General features: G+C 41.6%; 1 protein-coding gene across 2 annotated transcripts in view; it reads right to left on the bottom strand.

The window, feature by feature from the left end:
• Positions 1-208: 208 nt before the first annotated feature.
• LOC148041502 (putative protein phosphatase 2C 4) overlaps positions 209-24,940 on the bottom strand; it is a 43,421-nt gene continuing 18,689 nt past the window's right edge. Inside the window, exon 4 of one of the 2 annotated variants that reach the window (XM_087680308.1) lies at positions 209-875. In XM_087680308.1, coding sequence (XP_087536434.1) covers positions 733-875 — 143 coding nt within the window. In that variant the 3' untranslated portion in view covers positions 209-732. The remainder of the gene's footprint in view (positions 876-24,940) is intronic. The other variant, XM_087680317.1, reaches the window with a different exon arrangement.

The following is a 24,940-nucleotide window of genomic DNA, read 5'->3' as shown; positions in this document are numbered from 1 at the left end:
TTACCTTGATGTAATTCAATTGCTCTACCCAAGTGCGCACATCAATCATTGCAATAGTATGCCCTTACCAGTAGAGACTGGCTAAATAATAAAATAGTGAGAGCTCATTATCACCACGTAGTACAGAACTTCGACCAGCCATACAATCATGGTAACAACCAATATAGAATGCATCATTGCAGAGTTCTCTGCCCCACACACACAAATAAAGAACCAGGTGGGGCAGGGGGGAATCCCTTTATGGAAAAATAAGAGATTTTTTTGGCAACCAACACAGCTTTCTGCTTTTCAGGATCAACATTAGAAAGTGAATCTGGTATACCTTGACAATGGTACATGCATCAACTGCAAAAGACTACAGATGCAACTTCTCTCTTGAATTCATTGCAATTCTGCTCCAAAAAAAATTTATATATCTTGCAAAACTGTTCAGGCCTTGAAATATATAATGTTACAAATCAGGGTTACAAACCAAACCGTAACCCTGCAGAATGGAAGTGGTATATGTAAGACTTCTTACTTTGCATTTGAGCCGAGAGATCCTAGATAAAAATGTATGGCTTTGTGAAGGTTTACCCTAGGTAAATTGCTCTACACGCATGCAGGTCATGGAAGCCATCCTTAGGCAAGCAAAGGTAGATAACTACCCAGTTTGACCCATATACCTGCATAATTGGGTTACATATGAACATCCCTTTAGTATCCTTCGATACCATGCCATTTCTGTAAAAGTTAACCAAAAGATCGCCATATTCTCCCTTCCAAAGATATGATCATGACTGAAACATCATCATGGTACTTCCTCCGATCTCCATGTGGAATATCCAGCAAGTCATGAAAATCCATTCCTGTATCAGCAAAACCAAAGGTCACAACTAAAACATACATTGTCAGAAAACTCTAAAAGGAACTCACTATTTAACAGTCTCAACAAAAGTAAAACATGTTAGCACATATGGAAATAACTCCAGACAAACCAACCCAACATTGTATAACATCAATAACAGCATAAACAGGCACATTTTTTTCCCAGAAGAGCCTGTCAAAGCTCAACTTTTGTTTGTACAACAAATAGAGTCTCCCTTTACTCCAAGCTACCAATTTTTGGAGCAGTATCCTAAAAAGAATTGCTAGAGCAAAGAATGTTTGCATGAAATGACTCTTGATCACATAACAGCAAGAACATGCTGACACACTGTATCAGTTTAGTTCTTTGTTGGCTTATCCAAAAGGGTACTAGTATACAAATATCCATGCATACTTGATCAGGGGGAAAGACCTAGCAATAAGACTAAATTCTGTGGCAACCCTGCAGGAATAGCTAATTGATAAGAGTTAAGGACCTAGGTAAAATTCCCCGAGACAGTGACCTAGTGGTTATAATTTCGGCTCATAAACATGAGATTGTGGGTTCAATCTTATTGGGTGCATCACCCAATTGGACATCTATGTTCATATGTTCAGTTTCATGAAAGTCCAAGCTCTTGCCCACTCATGCATCGGTTGGTTCTCCTCCTTGGTAGTGTCCCCAAGGAGGGTCCCAATGCAATCAAGCTCTGCTGTTCATACCACCTGTGATGTTCTATCTGCATGTATGATCATGTCACATCCCTCTTGCCTACTCTCTTACCTAATATTTGGAGGGGAAGCATCCCCTGCAACCAGCCTTCCTTCTCGGACAAGGTGGTAAATAACCTTATTTAACACTAATTACAACAAGCATAAAATTCACATAAACTGAAAACACATATGTCACCACTTAATCTTGGACAATGAACAGCCTATTGGACAAAATTGGTGCCCCTTGTAATATTTCTTTATCTTTAATTGCAAATGGATGGAGTACAACTGAGATTCTTTAATCTCTTGAGATTGCAAATGGATGGAGTTCCACTTGAATCTCTTGAAATTGCCCCAATTTCAATGCCTGAAATTCAAATCTCTAAGCCTTCAATTTCTGAGCATGCTTCTCAAGATGGTTGTCAAACCCTAATTTATACTATAATTTATGGTTTACGACAGAGATTAGTCAAAATCTCTACCTCCAATGGCTGACTTTGCTGGAAATTGTTGAGAAAGGATGAGAATAGGCTGAAGGATGAGAGAGAATGTTAAGGAGAGAGAAAATTCAAACTTCCATCGCGAGAAAATGGAAGAAATCAATTGCTGCCCTATCTAGACAACCATGGAAGTTGTCTCCACTAATGGAACACCCCAAATATGATGTTCTGTTTCAGCCCTCAAAGTGTTGTCATATACTATTGTAGTTTCTTCTAGGCATGTCACCAGCTCTTGGCCGGTCTCCTACTAGCTAGAAAAGGTATGTCAACTGTTGTAGCAACAGCAACCTTTTGAGTGTGTTTGTGTGTGTGCGCGCGCGCGTGTGCGCTTGCACAAGGCTGGAATGACCCTCTCTCCCCAAGCCTCAAAAACGTTTTTCCCACTCACATTGGCAAATTTTGCACTTTGGCAGCCTTCCAAAACAATTTCCAGCATTATCCAACTTTATTGAATTAATTTTTAAAATATTAGTTCTCAAAATTAATTTAATAATTACTTATGACTCAAAGGAATAATTTGACAAGCCAACAATTAAATTGGTTGGGCCAATTTATCACCCAAGTAATTATGAGCACTCATTAGCCCAAAACTAGCATTATTTAATTAATTAACGTCAATTACCTAGTGTCATCACTGATACTAATGGCTAGTTAAATGTTCCAAGACAAGTTATGACACCAAGTACCACCTAGTACCTATCAAGCATAGCTTATTACAACTTTTACATTTGGCACCAACTAATATCTCAAGGTCCTAGGGGTCCGATATTGTGAAATAATTAACTTGCATCTCACACATGCGAGTCACATTTGCACATTTGATTAACTTTTAATCAAATGCTAAGTAAAGTATTAAAATTCCATGTCCTCGTGGCACCCCCCCTTGTGGACATTTGGCATTTAGCTCTATGTTTTATCCTCGGAAAAATCTGCAACTCCTACTAGAATAAAAGCAAGCAACATGTCAATACATACGAAACAAAGTGCTTAGGTTTGGTTCATCGGTATCACCAAAAATAACAAGCCTCCTTAGCAGATAATTTTTATTCTACGTTTCTCTGTCAAGCATTTTCTTAAATCTTACCAAACACTTAATGAGAAGCCCTATCCAACATTAAATCCTATAGTCAATTTGAGGAAACAAAACACACATGAGCAAGCCAATTTGTAAAAGACTTGAGGTAACAAGTTCACTAGGGGGATAATGATGGAATTGGCATTCAAAAAGAAAGAAATGTATTGCATCAACAACATGGACATGTAATTTGTAATAGAGTTGAGGCAATGAGCTCCCTTGTAGAAAAATAACCAACTTGGCACTCCAAAGGAAAAACCAATTGCATCAACCTCCTAAACGACCATACCTCTACAAAATCCACATAATCATTCATCACTTCAACTCATCTCCTCATTCATCACAATTTGGCCATTCTAGATTCAATTGATGAAGTGTTCACCACATAGCCACCTCTTCAAGGATACCCATCCTAAAAAGTGTTCGTGTTCGTGTTCTTTGTATTTCTACTAGTCATCTCATGCTTATGAGCCTTAGTTGGAATTTGCAAGGGACATTTGGAGCTCTGACATTCGTGCATTTCTAATTTGATCAATTTCATGCCTCACATCGAACATTCCAACATTTATAATAACGTGTGTTGCAATTACTGCAAGTCACCAATGGACCTTAAAGATCAACACGTGTCTTTAACAGCTTTAACAAGAGCAAGGGTGTTCGCTATGTCAGAGAGATGCCCTTACGACTAGAATAATGGAGGATAGGGAGCACACCATCACTCAAGAGGTTCTCATAGAGGAGACTACATGTCGTGCTATGCAAGAGCTATGTTCTCTATTCTCATCCATTTTCATCAAAGTTCAACCATTAAAGATGGACACCAAGAGCATTTCTGCTGAAAACCCTAATTTACAACAAAAAGTAGGGTTTCACCACCACCTCAAGCCCATACCACAAAACTAAAGGCTTAGTACTTGAAATCAGCAACTGGAATTCGAGAATTGCCAAAGATTTCAAGAAGCCAACCATCCCAATCAGATTTGGGTTCTTTTCAACCAGCCAAGGGTCAATTAGAGACCAATCCCTTGTTAGATAAAGAGGCACATTGATAAAGGTCTTGCTGGTCATGTATGACAGCAAGGGGCATTGGATTTCAAAGGAGATTGGAGTAATCTCAGTGTAATTCTTCCAATTGCAATACAAGCGACAAAAATACTACGAGGGGCACAGCACCAGCTTGAGGGCCAATCAGATGTCTTATGTCCAAGATTAATCGATGACATTTCTATTTTCATCTATGTGAGTTTTGTGCTTGTTGTAATTAGTGCTTAATCAAGTCATTATCGCTCCTGTGAAAAAGGAAGGCTAGTTCCAAGGGTACTCTATCCAAATTTTTATTTGAAAAGATTTCTGTTTTAATTTTTATGATTCTATTAAAGTTATATTTCAAGGGGAGTTGCAACCACTTTATGCATGACCTTGAAGTTTAGCCCAAAAGTTGTAGCTAGGTATTTGGCCTCTGGTCATGTCCCCAAAGCCTTTGACCCATGTTGGCTTTTGATCAACCTTTGAGCTATACACATGCACCCCTGCACCACACCTTACCTTAGGTCTTTGAGCTTGTGAATAGGCCATGTCATGACCATCATCAAGTTCCATCTCTCTCATATATACATCTCCATTCCAAAACAGTTGTACAAGATTAGAGACTGCCTCTTTGAGGTCAAGACATTTCCATTTTCATTTTTCCGTATGTTTCTTGTCATGGGTTCAACCATCCATGACCCAAAGGAGGGTTGGTTTGTTAGTTTTATACATGCCACCATATGTCAATACACCTTAGGTGCGTAAACGTGTGTGTTAAAGATGTGAACAACTTTTACACCTCCCAACATCAAATAAGAGTCACATGTTTGAAAAATCTCTAGATCTATATAATGACACCCTAAGCTTCATACTTTCATCATCAATCTTTTAGATCATTCTCTCTCTCTCTCTCTCTCTCTCTCTCTCTCTCAATAAAAGAAAGAACGTGTATATTTTTGACTAATTTGTATAGTCATTTACTTATTGAATTTGTTTCTTTTATAACCAATACATATCTAGAAAAGTGCATTAGAGCTAGCCAATAATGAGTGGTTACAACGTATCTGGATTAAAAGAAAAAAGTACACACTTCCACCAATTTACCATGGATACTTCATGGTTGAATGAAAAAAAAAGCATCGCGTATTTGCCAAATGTGACAACACCACCTCTGCACGCATGCGTGTGTATGTGCGCGCACACCCGTTCATTGCTTAAGTTTTTGTTACACTTATTGTGTTCCTCCTATGTTCCGGTGTGAACACTTTCTTATCTCACGAGCATTTTCTACCTTGTAGCTAGCGAAGGGTTCTTTCACCGTGTGAACACCCATCAGTAGGTGTGGTACTTAGTATCCTAGGGATTGTACTTTCATTCATTCTCACATAGTGGATGTGACCTTCCGACACTCCTCTCTTGATGTTCACATGTTCACTGTGAGAGTGTATGAGGTATGCATGCCACTGAAGCATAGCCTTACTGCGGTATTAGAGCCATATCTTTCAACCGCCACCTCACTCATGTGCTGGCCAACAGCCATCGTTGAGTCTTGAGCTCAACTACTCTCTTTAGCCTGCACATTGTCTGCCTCATGCCCGCGGCCTCCTATCCAACGAGGTCTCAGCAGTTCACCAGACTGTCATGCCATGCACCTCACTCTGTCCTACCCCCAAGTCTGCTCGTTGTTGACTTTGTCTTGAGAACTTGTTTGCCCTGCGTCAAGTCTCTCTGACTGCTCCTATGAAGTCTGCCCTTCCGCCTGTACTTGTCGCATATCTCATGCGAAATCTGCCCTGCCACCTTTGCCATCGCCTATTACCTGCATGAAATAGGCAGCCAACAACCTGCGCCACCTCATTAATACAACTCTGATAGCCTACACATTTTACAAGCCACGTCAAATTTGACTCTTGAAGTTGTTCACCAAGTGCTGATTGAAACCTGCATGTGCTGATTCTTTGTTTCTAACACTACCCGACATTTTTCTCATTAAATTATTCAGCCCCCCAAACCTAAATGAACATTAAGCCTTTAAATTGCTCTTGTTCGCATATACTGCCCCTATGAAGCACAAAATTGAGGGATTTTTGCAGCAAATCCCAATTTCTCCCATCCTCAAATTTTGGGGCTTTTGCCTGAAAACCTCGAATCTCATAAACGTTTTGGGAATTTTGCACTTGGTGCTCAAAAATTGCTCAATCTTGCGCCAAAATTTGGAGCTTTCCACACTCAAGGTCCACCAATTACACCTTCTAGATCAACATTTACGCACATTGGAGCCCTTTCAGCTACAATTTCTTCATCAACGCCATCAAATTTTTGAAAATTTATGAGTTTTTGGTATTTCCTTTGCTCTATTTTTGTGCTACAGCTACATTTATACTTTGGGCAGCAGCTGATTATAGAAAAACCAAAAATTTCAACAAGGAATGGCCAAGCAAAATGATTTGCTCAACATGTTTTGGGAACTCAAGCAATTTAGATGGCACTAATTATCCCATATGGGCATATGTGATGAAGCATGTACTTGTTGCCAAGCAACTTTGGGGTTATATATACAGTATAGAAGTTGGGCTTGCAATCCCTCCTACACAGAATGTCACAGGTACTTTAAGCTTGTCCACAATCACTAGTGAATCTTCAGCTCAAGCTCCTCTTGCACCTCCCACAACAAATCAATTGAGGTGGGATGGGCATGATGCCCAAGCTCTTGCTTTGATTGCACTTTCGTGCAAAAGACACATTATCTTGCATATTCAATCGCGCACAACGGCCAAGGATGCTTGAAATAAACTTTCTTTGATATATGGCTCAAACACCTTTTGGTCGATCTTAGTGTGGAACAACAATCACCTACTCCTATCTACACTAACAGTCAAAGTGCCATGTCAATTGTGAAGTATCCAATTTTTCATGCTCGCACTAAGCATAATGAGGTGCATTATTGTTCACACTACAAACCAAATAATTAAAACATTGGGCACTACCCATAGAAATTGGTAAATTCTAACACCCCCTTGCAATGTCAATCTTGTAGAAGTACAAGAAGATCAATCACCAAACGTTGTGTTCGATGAGAGCAAGGATCGAGACACGTAGTGCTTGCTAGCAACAGACACGTAGTGCTTGCTAGCAACACACAGAGAGAGAGAGAGAGAGAGTGTGTGTGTGTGTGAAGATTGAGCACAGCTTGTGGGTACAATCACGAGTGTAACACTTTAGGTTTTTAGATAGATATATATATGAAAGTACAAGTGTGCTAAGGATGTGTTCACACCGGAGCACATATAAAAGGCACGAGGGCCCTTTATTCCCAACAACCTTCCACCTAAAGGCAATGTGCCTTAAGAGAATAAAAGAATCAGCTAAGTCTAGGTATGTACAAAGCTGAAATACATATATCTATCCAACTCCCATCATCTGTCAGCAATGAGCAAACTGCTCTACAAGAAGACCCTTCGTGAGAAGATCTGCAGGATTATCATCTATATGCACTTTGACAAGCTCAATGCTCTTGCTGTCAAGTACATTTCTAATAAAGTGGTACCCTATCTGTATGTGCTTCGTCTTTGCATGAAAGACGGGATTCCATGCTAGCATGATAGCACTCTGACTATCACAATGAAGAACAAGTAACTCTGTAATGCCAAGCTTTCCCACCAAACGTAAAAGCCATAAAGCCTCCTTGCATGCCTCAATGGTAGCCACATACTTTGCCTCTAAAGCAAACAATGCAACACACTTTTGTAGCCTAGAGATCCAAGAGATTGCTCCTCCCGTAAAGGTAAATACATACCCAGAAGTGGACTTTCTGTAATCCGCATGACCAAGATAGTCTGCATTTGTAAAGCTGACGACAGATGCCTTCTGCTTTCCAAAGTAGATACACAACTGCTAACCACTCCCACTGCAAAGGCAATGTCAAGACGTGTAGCAACCATAGCATACATCAAACTGCCAACAGCTTAAGCATATGGTATCTTGGTCATTTCAGCCTTCTCATCATCAAATGGAGGGTTGTCCTCTGCACTGAGTTTCACATATGGAGGCAATAGATCCCCAATTGTTTTCTCCCCTTCCATATTGAAACGCTGCAAAACCTTGGAGATATACTCCTGCTGAGATAGATAGAGTAATCCTTTCAACCTATCTCTGAGTATTCGCATGCCAAGAATGTGATTAGCATCACCAAGATTCTTCGTGTCAAAGCTGCCATGAAGACTTTGCTTCAATGAGTCCAAGGCATGAGTATCCTTGCCAACAATCAACATGTCATCAACATACAAAACCAAGATAATTAGGTTGCCATCTACAGCCTTCTTGGTGTATAAGCAGTGATCCACTTAACTTCTATGAAACCTTAAGACTACATAAATGTATCAAACTTATGATATCATTCTCTTGGTACTCGTTTCAGCCCATACAAGCTCCTTTTGAGTTTACATACCATCTTCTCTTTTCCTTTTGCCACAAACCGTTCAAGCCACTGCATATATATATCTTCATGTAGATCACCATATAAGAATGCAGTCTTTACATCCATCTGTACGAGCTCTATATCTTCACCTGCAACCAAGCCCAAAATTGTTCTCAATGTAGTCATCTTGACTACAAGAGAGAAGATTTCATCAAAGTCAACTCCATGTTTCCTACTTATACCCCTTCGCAACCAATCTTGCTTTGTACTTTGGTGAGGAACTAGAAGTGACCATCTTGTAAACCCATTTGCATGGAAGGGTTTTCTATCCTTTAGACAATTGCACCTGCACCAAGTCCCAAGTGTCATTTTTCTCAAGAGATTTCATCTCTGATAACATGGCTTTATATCATTTCTTATTGTCTTGTCTGTCCATTGCTTCCTTGAAGCAAAACGGTTCACCATTGTCTGTCAACATGACATAATCAGCCACATTGTTTGCACCGTGAACAAATCTATCAGGTTGTCTAGTAGCTCTAGACAATCTCCTAACCCAATGATCATTGTTTGCTGATTATTGAGCATTTTCAGCTTGTTGTCCTGGCATTTCAGCCTGCAAATCAACATTAACAGCTTGATGTCCTGGCTGTTCCTGCACATATAGTGGCTCATTATCATGGGCAATAGCTGGCTATTCATTTCCAGTATTATTTTCTGCATTTGCAAGTTCATTTACAGCAAGTATTTACTGCTATACAATGGGCACATTTTGCTATCCAAAAGATATTTCTTTCTAAAATACAACCCTACGGACCTCCTTAGTCTTTTCGGGCTATTTATGCATGCGATCTTCCCAAAAGATAACATCATTACTGCATACTACTTTCCTTTTCTCGGGATCCCATGATCTATATCCCATTTCACCCTCGTCTCCATATCCTAAGAAAATGCATTTACAGGACTTTGGCTCAAGTTTGTTGTGTTTTTCTTTACGAATGTGCACAAATGCTTCGCAGCCAAACACTTTCAAGTATGTAAATGAGGGTGGCTTGCCCGACCACACTTCTTGGGAAACTCCCCCCAAAAGACCTATTTGATGACCGATTAATCAAGTGTACGGCTATCATAACAGCCTCTGCCCAAAAACCATGGGGTAATGCAGCATGAGACTGTTAAGAAGACTGCTAGGTTTTGCACTGAGGACACACAGAGTGTACGACCGCGACAGAAACACAAAGACACAAACACAGACACAGAGGGCAAAACTCAAACCCTAAACGCAAAACTCAAAACTCAAACACAAAAACTCAAACACAAACAGAAGAAGGGAGAGAGAAAACACAACTCTAAAGTGAATGAATGTTGTAAATGAATGTAAGAGCGTACAATGTGCTCAAGGACAAAGCAATGTCGGAGTGTGACGTCCACCGAAGACGGATCCCAAGTCTGTGACCACCAATCGGAGTGTAGGAGTGCTGAATAGTGAATGGCAGCAGGCTGGTCACCAAAACATAGCAGTCTAGAGGCTGGAAACGGGTAAACCCAGCAATGTACCACCGATCGGGGGCTGGAAACTGTGTACAGTCTGCTGTAAACAGCAGGCTGAAACAGTGTCTGAGAGTGTCAAGGCTTGCAATGCTTAAAACGCAGGCTGGTTGACCCTGGAGATGATGGATAGCAGGCTGAACAACAGTCTGGAGCAGTCGGCAACAGCTGAGAACTGTCGCCTACAGAAATGGACAGGCTGAAGATGATGTGGCTGCAGTCAATGATGGCTGGACAGCAGATGGAAGCGGGCTGCAGGCTGGAAATTGGGCGCCAACAGCAGCAGATGGTGTGTAGGCTGGTGTAACCTGCAAACAAGGATTATTGCTGAATGGGGACAGTCTATCTATTTATAGATGTGGAAGGGCACCCAAAAAATTAGGGTTTCCACTAAACTTTCTTGTACCGCTCCCCGTTTTAGGGTTTCCACTGAACTCTCTCGAACCGCTCCTCATTTTAGGGTTTTACTCTAAAAGAGTAAATTTTATGGGATGCGACCCATTGAGTAATAGTGACCCAAAAGACGGGAGTAGGGAGGGTACACCCTACACATCACAAAACAATACAAGCTAACCAATCCACTCAAGGTATCAATGACGAGGAAAAGTAAGTGATGAGGTATCCATGTGATGAAGAAGGATGGTGGTGTGGTAACAACAGCTGCCGGTGGAAACAGCTTAGGATCTAGTCAAGTGGTACTCAGCACAATGAGATGCAAAGTATGCTACATGTTGAAGAATGCTCATGCAGCAAGTGCCACTTGAACAGTGTCTCTCATGGGAAAGTTGTTCACTTGCCCAAGCGCCCTAGTACAAAGATGATGAAATCATGCAATGCAAACGGTAAGGTACAATAGGGGGAAAAAACCCGATGTCGAAGACAGTGCTGAAGCCTGTATAATACCAAGAAGGGTAGGAACCCCCTCTCAACCTGAATGTAGATGCCAAAGAAGGAAGAGGAGCCTGATGTCGGTCTTTGTGTGGTGTCAAGAACCATAAGGAATGAAAAGGAGAAGGAAGCATCCCAACTGGAAGAGCTAGGTAAAAGTCACCACCATGATAGCATCAAGAGAGATGTTGCACGATCCGCCTCGGGAGGGGAAGCCTCCATGTTGGTAGAAGAGCAAAACTCCAAGGATGATGAAACCATGAAGGAACGGCGTACATTCCAAGTCTCCAGCCCAGGTAGAACTGGGCAAACCTACATGTTAGCCCTACACTGAAAACAAAACCTACAAAGGAAATCAAAGTCTGCAATCACAAAGGTCTGTAGTGAGATGCTCCAAAAACAAAACTAAACTAAACTAAAATGAAAAGCTAACTGAAGGAACAAGTGCAAAGATGCAAATGTGTATGTGTGTGAGTAAATGCAGCGGAAGACTTAAAATGTAGAGATAAAAGTTCTATGGGCCCGACTCTAAGAGTGCGAAAAATGAATGCTAGATTGGCCTAGGGTATCCGAAAGGACCTAGAGACATGCTAGTCTAAGAAGGTGGCCACCATCGCGTACGTCCAGTAGCAGGGCTCTGCCAAGGGAACGCCTGACGAGGTGGGAAGAAAGGTGAGATAGATGCATGAACTGCAACGGGATCGGAACCTGCAAACCAATCAACCAATCCTTCAATAGTAAAGAAGAATGGCCGTTGATGCTGTCCGGGTGCCACATGTCCAACAGTCGCTGTGGGGGCTGGAGGAGCAGATGGGGTAGCAACGCAAGGTGTAGCCCCACTAGACTGTGAAGTCGCGGCGGTCTGCTGGGGCTTTTTAGGTGGAAGGCCTTGGGCCTTGGAGCGACACTCCTCGTCCATATGGCTTGCTCTCTGGCAGTGTGTACAAAATCGGTTTTTCTTAAGGAGTTACTGTCAGATAGGTCTTGATTCTTTGGTTCCATCAGAGAAAGAGGAGTCACTCTTTGATTGGCTTGCCTTCGCATCTAGCAAGTTCTTGCCACTGGTGGTTTTCTTGCCTGAAGAAGAAGCAACCAAGCCCCTCTACTCTAAATAAGGCTCTGATGAGGATTTTTTGTGGACTTGATCATGCAGCCTTGCGTAACGCAAGAACTGGCACTCAAACTCATAGAAGGTTAGCAATCGAGGTTGGGAGATGATGTGTTGAATGAAATTGAAGTATTTTGCGGGCAACTTATTCAAGAATAATGTAACCTGATCATCATCTGACTTTGGAGAGCCAGTAGTGGCGAACTCGGCAAGTAACTGTCTATAGTCAGCCAGCTTGACTTTCAAATCATCCCCTTCCTTAAGAGAGAACTCTTGAAGCTCAAAGTCAAGATTGATGCGTCGAGTACGATCATGAGCCACATAGCGGTCAAGAAGGTGACTCCAATGCTCTAACGCGAGCAAGAACTGCTACAACTAAGAGTGAAACTCAAGAAGCAATCCCTGCATCAACTCAATATTGGCTGTAGCATTACGGACTCTCCATTGACGGATGTAGTCAGGGTGAGCTAGTCGAGGGTCCAGCATAGGCTCTAGACCAATGACGAGGTCCCAAAGACCCTGAGACTCAAGCACTTGTTGCATGAAATTCGACCAAGTAGTGAAATTTGACCCGTTAAAACGTGTAAAGGCATTCTTGGCCATTGCAATAAGAGTGGTAGTACTCGAAGATGGATAGTGTGAAAAAGTGTAGTGGAAATAGGATGGGGGAGTGGAGTACACTTGGGAATGGACCCCAGAGTGCCCACCAGGCATACGGGTAGTGTGTAAGGTGGATCCATAAGTAGGGATGGACTAACTAGGCATTGGCATGGTAGCCACATGAGGAACCCAAGGAGATAGCATGAGAACACGGGGAGCATAAGATGGGAATCCCTGCGTAGGTGTAACCCAAGGAGAGAGTGAAGACGCACCATAAGCTGAGGATGGAAACCCCTGCGTATGAGTAGTCATGGGAGATGTAAAGCTGGGGATAGTGAGGGGGATGCCCATCACAGTCGACCCATGAGTGATGGGTGTGCTCATTTGCTGAAAGGTGAGAGGCACTATGTTAAAGGATGGCATTCCGCCTAACAAAGTACCATGTTGCAAAGAGGTAGAGAACGGAACGGAGAAGGAAAATGTGCTAAGAGCAGAGATGGTAGATCCAACCCCTAGGGTGTGTGATACAGATGTGGAGTATAATCCAAGATTTTGGAAAGATGATGAGAGATGATCAAGGTGTGATATAGAGGAGAGTGGGATGGAAGGGAAGTAAAAAGTGTGTGTAATATGCTCAAATGAAACAGAAGCTGTAGATGTACCTGAATTTCGTCTGCTTCCTGAGTCCCCTCTATTGAAGTTCACATACGCCAAGCCATCCAAATCTTGTACCTCAAAAGAAGAATCAGACGAGGGTTTTGATTCATGCAACACAAAAGAATTATACAAACCTAACATTGGATCTGGCGGAGATTATGAAGATGAATCGCCAAGCGTTCCAAATGCCGTATGTCCTCCATGATCAAAGAGGTGGCCAGCCTCACCAACCGGTTCGAATGTGGTAGCAAAACTGGTAGGAGAGGTGTAAACATCACCGTACTTGTTGCGATAGTACTCCTCAAAGTCCTATATCATATTAGTGAAATCTGGTGAAGGTGGAGTGTCGTCCTCCTCACCGAGTCCATAATGCTGTCTCATGGCCTCCAATGATGGAGAAGCCTGATAAGACATCATAGAAACTGGAGAAGAAGATGTCTGGGACATTGTGATTCGGTTACGAGTTGTAGTGTGTGCCTTGCACAAAGACTAGCTCTCAACAATATCCGCAAGATACTCTTTACAAGAGCACCGGCTCTGATACCATGTTAAGAAGAATGCTAGGGTTTGCACTGAGGACACACAGAGTGTACGACCACAACAGAGACACAAAGACACAAACACAGACACAGACACAGAGGACAAAACTCAAATCCTAAACGCAAAACTCAAATCTCAAACACAAACAAAAAAAGGGAGAGAGAAAACACAACTCTGAAGTGAATGAATGTTGTAAATGAATGTAAGAGTGTACAGTGTGCTCAAGGGCAAAGCAATGTCGGAGTGTGACATCCACCGAAGACAGATCCCAAGTCTGTGATCACCAATCAGAGTGTAGGAGTGCTGAATAGTGAAAGGCAGCAGGCTGGTCACCAAAACGCAGCAGTCTGGAGGCTAGAAACTGGTAAACGCAGCAGTGTACCATCGATCGGGAGCTGGAAACTGTGTACAGTCTGCTGTAAACAGCAGGCTGAAACAGTGTCTAAGAGTGTCAAGGCTTGCAATGCTGAAAACGCAAGCTGGCTGACCCTCGAGATGATGGACACAGGCTGAACAGCAGTCTGGGACAGTCTGGAGCAGCCGCCAACAGCTGAGAGCTGTCGGCTATAGCAATGGACAGGCTGAAGATGATGTGGCTGCAGTCGATGATGGCTGGACAGCAGATGGAGGCGGGCTGCAGGCTGGAAACTGGGCGCCAACAGCAGCAGAGGGTGTGTGGGTTGGCGTAACCTGCAAACAAGCTGAATGGGGCAGCCTGTCTATTTATAGATGTGAAAGGGCACCCCAAAAATTAGGGTTTCCACTAAGATTTCTCATGCCGCTCCCCGTTTTAGGATTTCCACTGAACTCTCTCGAACCACTCCCCGTTTTAGGGTTTTACTCTAAAAGAGCAATTTTAGTGTGTTTTGGGACTGTTTAAGAGGCTAATCAACAAGTAATGCATATTTTAGCTCAACAAAGATAGCATCATACGGACCTTATTCTGTATGGTCCGATTCATACGCTCTGCAACTCCATTTTGGGGTGGATTATGAGGGGCAGTGAGCTCCCTCTTTATCCCTTTGCTGTCACAAAATGCATGAAAGGCCTTGGACACATATTCCCCACCGTTGTCAAAGCAAAAACACTTAAGTGTCTTATCAATCTGATTTTCAACCAATGCCAAGAATTTTTTAAACTTGTAAAGCGCTTCATCCTTGCTACGAATAGGGTAAACCCATACCTTCCATCTAGCATCATCGACAAAGGTGACAAAATATTTCTTTCCCCCTAAAGATAACCCTAGCATCTAACATACATCGGAATGTACTAACTCTAGAGGAGAAGATTTCAGTGAAAAAGACTTCTTATGAGACGCATGTGCATGTTTACCATAAACACAATGATCACAACGCTCAAAATCAACATAACGAAGACAAGGCAAGTAACCCCAAACGAGAAAGCACTTTCATTCCAATTTGACTCATGTGTCCCAACCGGCCATGCCACAAAGAAACACTTACCTGCTCGGTCACGGCAACAACATGATCACTCACACTAAATAAATGGAGAGGATACAAGGTATCACTTTTACAACCTCTGGCAATCACTCTAGATCCCTTACAGATCTTCCATTTGCCATCTCCAAAGGTGGTATGAAAACCATCGTCTCGCTGCCCTGTGCCAATCAAGCTCTTCTTGAGCTGGGATACATGCCATACATACTGAAGTGTGAAGACTAAACCATGCTGAAACTACAACTGCACATTGCCAATACTTGCAATGTCACATGCATAGTCGTCCCCAAGATGGACAACACCATGTCAACCCCCTGTATAGTCAAAGAACCACTCACGATGAGGGGTGACATGAAAGGAAGCACCTAAATCGGGAATCCAAGTATGCATGTCATCATCTGTATCTGCAAGTAAAGCATGTGCACTAAAGTGTGAAGAGACCAAGAGTACGTCATTCCCACTGTCACTGTTATAAGTGACTACATTCACCTCTTCAATTTTGACAATGCTCTTCTTAGGCTGACTCTCTTTCTTGTCTTCCTTGCTATCATCTGTCCTCTTTCCCTTTCCTTTCTCTTTCTTCCATTTGTAGCAATCACATTTAAAGTGACTCTTCTTGCCACAATGATAGCATTCAACATCCTTGCCACGTTGATTTGAAGCAGTCACATTTAAAGTGACCCTTCTTGCCACAATGATGGCATTCAACATCCTTGCCACGTGATTTACTACCTTCCTCGCTATCAAATTTGCCTTTCTGCTGTGATCTATCCCTAGTATGCAAAGCACTGGAAGACTTATTGGATGCATTGTTCTGTCGATTCATTTATTCCATGAGTAGAGCACTCTCTACATCAGCATACAAAAGAATCGCATTAGAATCGCTCATAGCAGTCCTAAATGTATCCCAACTCTCTGGCAGAGTGCAAAGCAAGAACGTAGCCATAAATTCTTCATCAATCGAGAAATTCAAGGCAACCAACTGGCTGAAAACGGAGTTAAACTCACTCAAGTGAGTAGACATTATTGTACCCTCTTCCATACGCAAATCCATAAGCTTTTTCAGCCAATATACTTTACTTGTGGCACTCTTCTATGCTTACAGTTCTTCTACTCCAGTCCAAATAGCATAAGCAGAATCCAAACCTTCAATGTTAAACAGCAAGGCATCAAAAATCGATAGCTCGATGATTGAGCGTGTAAGCTCATTTAACTCATCCCAATCTTCCTGTTCCATATCTACAGGCTTTGTCCCTTTGGTCTTAATCGGCTTTGCCTGCTTCTTCTGCAACACGATATTGTAGCATTGTTTTTGCCAGACTACAAAGTTATGTACTCCTTCAAGCTTCTTAATTGCATGAGATTACTCTGTCAATGCTGCCAGCCATGATTTTCAGCCCAAATGTGACCAAAAAATTCAGCAAATGCAAGCACAAACTGTCACACAAGTGACCAAGGTACAAACAAGTACTGACCAACAATAAAAAGCCACGTAGAAGAAGAAATTTCAGATCTACAGATAAAGTTTCAGAAGCACTAAACCTTGTGCTACAGCACTCCACAACTGATTATAGCTGTTTCAGGGAGAAATACATCACATTGCATGAGAAATTCCAAATTTTAGCTGCAATTTCTGTTGTACATGCACCCACCGGCACAAAATTTGACACCCGCGGTCAAAAGCCCCAAAATTTTGTGCTCAAAGCATCAACCATACATCTGCAATGTTTCTGACATGCACGGAATAGACCAATTTTGCCAAAATAGAGCAATTTCAATAAAACCCCCAAATTTTTCCAAGTACTAGATGTCCAAATTGCATGGAATTAAACCCCCATGTGCATAAAATGACCAAATGGCGCACAAATTTTGCCCACACAACAAAAGCCCCAAATTGCACGAAGTCCAATGTGCATCAATATCAAGAAATTGGGTAAATTTCAACACAATTTTTACATGTACATGAAAAGCCCCAAATGTCGGAGACAAAATGTCACAAATTCGTGCAATTTCTGAGACAAATGGTCTTGCTTTGCATCACAATCCCCAAATTCGAAAAAAGCCCCATATTTCAAGGCCAAGATTGCACAAATCTACACTGTATGTGATTATGCATGTGAACCCTGGTTAGAGGGAGGAGTTTCCAAAAAATAATGTTTTGGATGACGGGTCTGTTGACCCATCAAGACTAACAACGCCCGTTCGGCCGCGCAGGTCCCGTCAGTTACCGCGTCCGTCATCAGCACCCTGCTGGTCGTCGCCACACTGGTCCCGCTGTCAATGCCCATCAATGATGTGGCCGTCGTATCCTATCCGCAGCGTTAGTCATGCAGCCTTGTCGCACAAGTTGTCATGCAGCGTCGTCACGCAAAAACATTTTGCAAAAGTTGCCTCAGTCAATCATCAATCTATCATTGACTGTTACCTGTTCGCCTACTCTCCAGTTGACTGTCGCATGGCGGCAATTGTCCCCTCAACACTGTTTCTTCTTGTTCAACCTGTCAACTACCTCTCCTCCACTCGAGCCTGCCTTCGTCGTGTCTCGCCTACCTACTTGTGACCTAGAACTTTCGCCTTGGCAATCACCTCCTCACCCAGCTCGTGCCTGACATCTCAAGAAGCGTGCAAAACCTGATGGCTCTAATACCAGTTTGTGTTCGGTGGGAGCGAGGATCGAGACACGCAATGCTTGCTAGCAACAAAGAGAGACACAGAGATAGTGAAGAGCACGATTTGTGGGTACAATCACGAGTGTACCACTTTAGGTTTTTAGATAGATATATATATGAAAGTACAAGTGTGCTAAGGGTGTGTTCACACCCGAGCACATATAAAAGGCACAAGGACCCTTTATTCCCCAACACCAAAGAATAGCAAGTTCAATGGCTTTCGAAAAGCCTCAAACTTCTCACAAGAAAGTGCTTTGGTTAAAATGTTTGCAACATTCTCCTGTGTAGAAACATGAATCAAATTGATCTCTCATGTATAGTATCTCTCTCTGACCTAATGGTAATGTACCTCAATGTAATTCGTGCGAGCATAAAACATAGGATTCTAGGCCACTACAATAGCACTCTGATTGTTAGAAAATATGAGTGTAGAACCCTCCAAACAAATCTACAGATCAGCCTACAATCTATACAGCCATACACATTCCACTATCGCAATGAAGGCTACCCTGTACTCAACCTCACAAGACGAGGTAGCCATTGTAGGATGTTTCTTGCTTAACCATGAAATGCATGAACAACCCAAAAAGAAACAATGTCCACTAGCAGATTGCCTAGTGTTAGTATCATGGCCCAATTTGAATCACTCTAAGCTTGTAGATACAAGTCTCCCCTCCTGGGAAATAATAATGCATGTGACTGAGTACCTTGCAAATCTCTGAAGATCCGCATAACAGCTTGCCAATATATGATCAATGGGCTATGCATATACCTACTCACCTAAGCTACTACATATTGAATATTAGGGCGTGTGTTGCAAAGATGAATAAGACAGCAAATAGCTTGGTTGTAAACTGCAACATCAAACATCTCTTCACCATCATGCATAGACAACTTTAAGCCTGGCTACATAAGAGTGCATCTTGAATATTAAACCTACGTAACAACTTATCCACAACATTGAGACTCTGACATGATGATATCATGTTGATTTTAGGTGAACTGAATCCCCAAATAGTAGTGTAGACAGCCCTACATAGCAAATGCATGTTTTAATTGGGCCTTAAAATCTGCAAGTTTTCCCTCTATGGATCTAGTGAGCAACATGTCATCTACATAAAGAATGGCAATCAACAAGTCCCCCCCTTCATTTTTAATGTATAGAGCGGTAGCAGTCATACTATTTTTGAACCCTTTGCTAGCCAAATAGGCATCAATTTTAAAGTACCATGCATGAGGAACCTGTTTGAGACCATAAAGAGCCTTCTGCAACTTACATATGATGTGCTCTTTCCCTTTAAACACAAACCCTAGAGGTTGTGACACACAAACATCCTCGAGCAAATCCCCATTCAAGAATGTTGTATAAATGTCCAACTAATGTACTTTGCAGCCATAGCAATCACACATCTCATTGTACTCGTATGCGATGTAGAAGCAAAGGTTTTCACATAATCTATGCCCTTCTTCTGTGCATAGCCTTTTGCTACCAACCATGCTTTGTACCTGTCAATAGTGCCATCAGCCTTGCATTTGAGTTTGAAAGCCCATTACACATGCCTATGGTCTTCTTACCAAGTGGTAAATCCACAAGATCACATGTAGAGTTAGTGGCAATGGAGTCTAACTTCTCCTGCATGGCATGCGTCCAATATACATCTTGCTGAGTTGCGTCCAGTAGGCTCATCATCACCCAACAGTGAACTCATAAACACGTGATCAACACAATCATCTACTTCCATTATATCAAACAAATGCGCCCCACCTGCATCATGTGCTTCATGTCTAGCAACCCATCTAGTACACTGAGGTAATGGGGCATCGATTTTACTCTCTTGAAGAGTTTGTAACAAGCATCTCAGGACTGTTTTTGCTGCATTTACAGCAGCCCTTTCATGCTAAACTATTGCCTCTACTACATGTGGCAAACCCTCATCAATACCCTACTATTTGAGAGCATATGAAGCAATAACAGCTTGCTGTAATAGGTCTGTTGTGCCATTTACAGCAGGCACAAACTCCAAAGAAAGTGGTAAAAGGCCTTTAAAAACATCACCAATGTCATGAGTGACCAACATTTGAAATTGTTCATGAGAAAATGTTGCATTTTTGCTTTCCGAACTATAGCCAATAAAAATGCATTTTACAGCCTTATCGTCGAGCTTCCTACGAAGCTCTTTCAGTACACGTGCGTAGGCTAGGCAACTAAAACCCCAAAAGTAGTCAACTTTGGGTTTTTTTCCATGCCAAGCCTCAAACAAAGTGATCGTCTTCAAAACCTTTGTAGGTGCACTATTCAATACATGATTGGCACACTGAAGCCCTTCTAACCAGAATTTATGTGGCAACCCCTTGCTTTTTAACATACAATAAGTCAATTCCATAAGAGTGTCATTCTTCCTTTTAGCAACTCCATTTTGTTGAGGAGTCATTCTAACAATGGTTTCATGTATAATGCCACAATCCAACGAATGTCTCAAATGCACGAGATATGTACCTCCCCACCCCTATCTATGCACTGAACTGTTAAACCAGTTTCAACCTCAAGCTTTACCACAAGATGTTTAAAACGCATGCATACATTGGACTTAACCTTCAATCCATACACCCATGTATACCTCAAGTAGTTACAATAAATGTAACAAAATAAAGGTGACCCCCAAGTGCATGTGTCCTCATGGAAACACAAACATCAAAGTAAATAAGCTGCATTTTTTGGACAGCATGCATTGCACCATCCTTTTTTAGGGCAAACCTTTGCATCTTGCCCAAAACACATCCCTTGCATGCATGAGGGGGTGGAGTCTCCAATAGAGGCAACACATCTACCATATGATACCTTTGAAGGGTCATCAAGCTCCCAAGGCTCATATATCCATAACGAGTATGCCAAAGCTCCGCATTCTACACAACGGGTGTAAGACTAGCAATTACCAGAGCATCATGAGACTATCGGTCATAAGTATCTAACAAAAATAAACCCTTGTACAGGGTGCCAAACAGCCGGAGTGCATAGTCAATCTCTCTACTGACAATACTTTTGTCATTCTCAAAGATGACCTGAAAGCCATGCTTATTGAAAGTTGAAATAGACAAAATATTCTTTGTAATGCCAAGCATAAGTAATACATCTAAAAGCATGAAGTTTGAACCATCTACAATAGTAATGGTGATTGTCCCAATGCCACAAACATCATAGCTACTAATGTTCCCACATGTGACACTTCCTAGCAACAAGGGCTGAATGCAAAGAAGTAAACAAACACTTTCTTAAAGTGATGTGCTTTGAAGCACCACTATCAAAATACCATGTTTACTGTGTTTTAGCAACATTAAATGCTAAATCAACCATAGAAAAATCATAGCTGCAAGTGAGAAGTACATAATCTCCCTCTATGAATTTGGCTGAAGCATCACCATCTGTTGTTTGATCTGTTATCTGATGCCTCTTGGACAGCCAAACCGGAGTCTTTCTTCTTCTCCTTAGCCAATCTCTTTCAACACTCATCAATATAGCGACCAAGCTTCTTCCAATAATGACATTTTCCCTTCTTTTTTGACTTATCTAAGTCTTGGACAGCCTTGTTTGATGGCTGTCCAACATCACCCCTTTGCTGATTTTGTACATTTCGCCTAGCTTTACCCTTGCCTTTAAACTTGGAAAGTAAAACCACATCACCTAAACGCAATGCAACATTCTTTCGAGTCTACTTCTCTTGTAACAAGAGGCCTTCCTCTTCCCCCCCACCCCCACCCCAATGACAACATCAAAGAGTGTGAAAACCAAGATATGACTTTCAGGAGAGTTCAAGGTGATGTTCACCAATTCAACATCCTAAATAATCTCATCAACATTGAGCAGCTGTTGATGCAAAATCCAGCAAATGAGTAAGGTGATCCGTCATGCCATCACCCTCATCCATGTTTACATTTGCTAGCTCTCAATGAAGGTAGAAGATCCTGGTCTCATTGCGAGCAACAAACATATGCTCAAGTATATCCCATGCTGAATTTGAGGTCTTGCAAGACCAAATTCCTGGAATGATGACCCTTTTCATTAACAATGCTATAAAGTGCTTGAGCATCCTTCAAATCCCATTTCCTTTGATCCTTCGTAGTAGGGGGGAGAAGAAGCAACACCACGACAGCACCAACATCCTATCCTTGAGAGTGATGCTAAGATGTCTGAGATGCGAGACCTCCTAGTCCCTACAAGTCACCTATAACATAGTCCCACATGTCCTTCCCAACAAGAAGATTGCGGACCACAAAACTCCACAATGGGTAGTTCGAGCCATCAACCTTGTTCCCCTGAGTGAGGACACCAAGGATGTTGCTCTGATCATTGTTTTCTTCATGTGCCATGCTGTCAAAAACGAGTAAAAATCTGCAACCAAATATTTCAATGCTGAAGTATAGTGTATATACTCAAAGTACCAGATATCCTTTGGGATTGTCAAACAAGTATCAAATTGTGACACAAATGCCAAAGTGTTCACAATGTCACCCAAATCAACATTCAACCACAAGAATAACAGCAATGCACTGTTGCGTACTACTATGATACACCTGCCTCGTAATGTGTGCCCACAAAATTACAAATGCCAACAATTTAATGTTGATTTTCACTAAAATTTCTAATTTTTTCCCAAATTTACTATTCAATCTGATTGTGGCAGCAATTAAATGTTGATCTACCCATGATTTCCTACCATGGTTGGAAGAGATAATACTTGGTGTCTTTTTTGTGAGCATGTAAAACTCTTAAGTTAGGGTTCAACAACACACGTGCACTCACACACACTCCTAATGAACAAGTGAACAACAAGAGAGAAGAGTGTTGAAGGATCATATCCATTATGTGAGAATGAATAAAAGGACAATCCCTAAAGTACCAATGATCACATTGTTCAAAATCAACATACCTCAAATATGACAAATAACCCAAATGAGAATGCACTTTCATTCTAGTTTAACTCATGTGTCCCAATCAACTGTGCCACAAAGAAACACTTGGCTCCTCAGTTATGGCAACCACATGGTCACACACGTTAGATACATACAAAGGATACAAAGTATCACTTTTAGAGCCCTTGGCAACAATGCGAGAGCCCTTACAAATTTTCCATTTGCTATCCCCAAAGATGGTATGATAGCCTTCGTCATCTAACTGACTTGTGCTTATCAAGCTCTTCTTGAGCTAAGGTAAATGCCTCACATTATGCAAAACAAACATAGAGCCATACTAAAATTTCAATTTCACATTGCAAATGCCTGCAATTTGACATGCATAGTTATCCCGCAAGTGGACAATACCACTTGCACCACCACTGTAGTCAAAAAACCACTCATGATGTGGTGTGACATGAAAAGACGCACCTGAGTCAAATATCCCAGTGTACATGTCATCATCAGAATAGGCAATCAAGGCATGTGCACTCAAAGAAGAAGCAAGGAGTACATCACCGTCACTATCATTCTCATGAGTGACTACATTTACCTCCTTTATCTTCACACTAATATTCTTTGCAAGTTGGCTCTTTTTTTTCTCACCCTTGTTGTCTTCAGTGTTTTTGCTTCTACCTTTCTCTTTCTTCAATTGAAAGCAGTCCCGTTTGTAGTACCCTTTCCTGCCACAATGATGACTTTGCCACAAGACTTGTTGCGTGCTCTATTTTCAGAACTGCCCTTTTGTTGAAATCTGCCCCTAGTGAGCAATGCATTAGAAGACTTTTTTACTAAATTATTTTGCCTATTGAGTTCTTCCATTAGCAAAGAACTCTCCACATCACAATATAACAGCTCAGCATTTGAGTTACTCAAAGCTATCCTAAACGTATCCCAACTTTCAAGCAAAGTGCATAGCAAAAAAGTAGCCTTGAACTCATCATCAATGTGGAAATCCAAAGCAATCAGCTGACTGAAAATTGAGTTGAACTCATTCAAATGTACAAGCATGGTTGTATCTTCCTTCATGCGAAGGTTCCTCAACTTTTTCAGCCAATAAACCTTGTTGACTGCACTTTTCTGAGCATACAATTCCTCAAGTCTTTACCACATTTCATATGCAAAATTCAACTTCTCAATGTTAAAGAGCAAGTTGTATGACACTGAGAGCTCTATGGTAGAGCGTGCAAGCTAATCCAAATCATTCCACTCTTCTTGTTCCATACCTGCTAGTCTTATTCCCTTTGCTTTGATGGGCTTCACTTGTTTCTTCTACACCAAGACATTGTAGCATTGTTTTTGCCATATTGCAAAATCGTGTGCATCCTCAAGCTTCTTGATGTGCAAAAGGTTGCTGCTGTCACTGTTTCCAGCCATGATTTGCAGCACTAAATTGACTCAAATGTCAACAAATGCAAGCCCAAATTTCACACAAATGACCACAGAACACTGCAAGTACCAACCAGCAGTGAAAATCATGAAATTTCAAAATTTTCAGATCTACAAATTGATTTCCAAAATTACAGAATGTCTACTACTGCACTCCACAATCAATTGCAGCCAGATTTATAGGCCAATGCACCAATTGCATGTGAAATCCCCAAAATTCTGCTGCAATTTCTGTTCCAAATGCATTCTTGGGCAAAATTTGACAACTACGGTCAAAAGCCCCAAATTTTCAAAGGCAAATCCGCCCAAATTGCATCGATACATGTACCCAAGTGCATATACCAAGCAATTCTTACACAATTTGATGAAATACTGCAAAAGCCCCAAATTTCTTGGGTCCGATGTGCACAAATTTCAGCATAATTGACAAAATTTCACTAAAATGTGAAATGCCCCAAATTTCCTGGGCAAATGTGCACCAAATTTGCAATTTCTAAATCAAATTGTCCTATTCTACATCAAAATTCCCAAATCTGGGAGAAGCCCCAATTTTTCGGCTCAA

The sequence above is a fragment of the Lygodium microphyllum genome, chromosome 1, assembly GCF_053477565.2.
Source record: "Lygodium microphyllum isolate KBCC chromosome 1, Lygodium_microphyllum_v1.1.10, whole genome shotgun sequence".
NCBI classification, from domain to species: domain Eukaryota; kingdom Viridiplantae; phylum Streptophyta; class Polypodiopsida; order Schizaeales; family Lygodiaceae; genus Lygodium; species Lygodium microphyllum.
The sequence above is the reverse complement of the archived record's forward strand: the minus strand, read 5'-3'. Positions and strand labels throughout refer to the sequence as shown.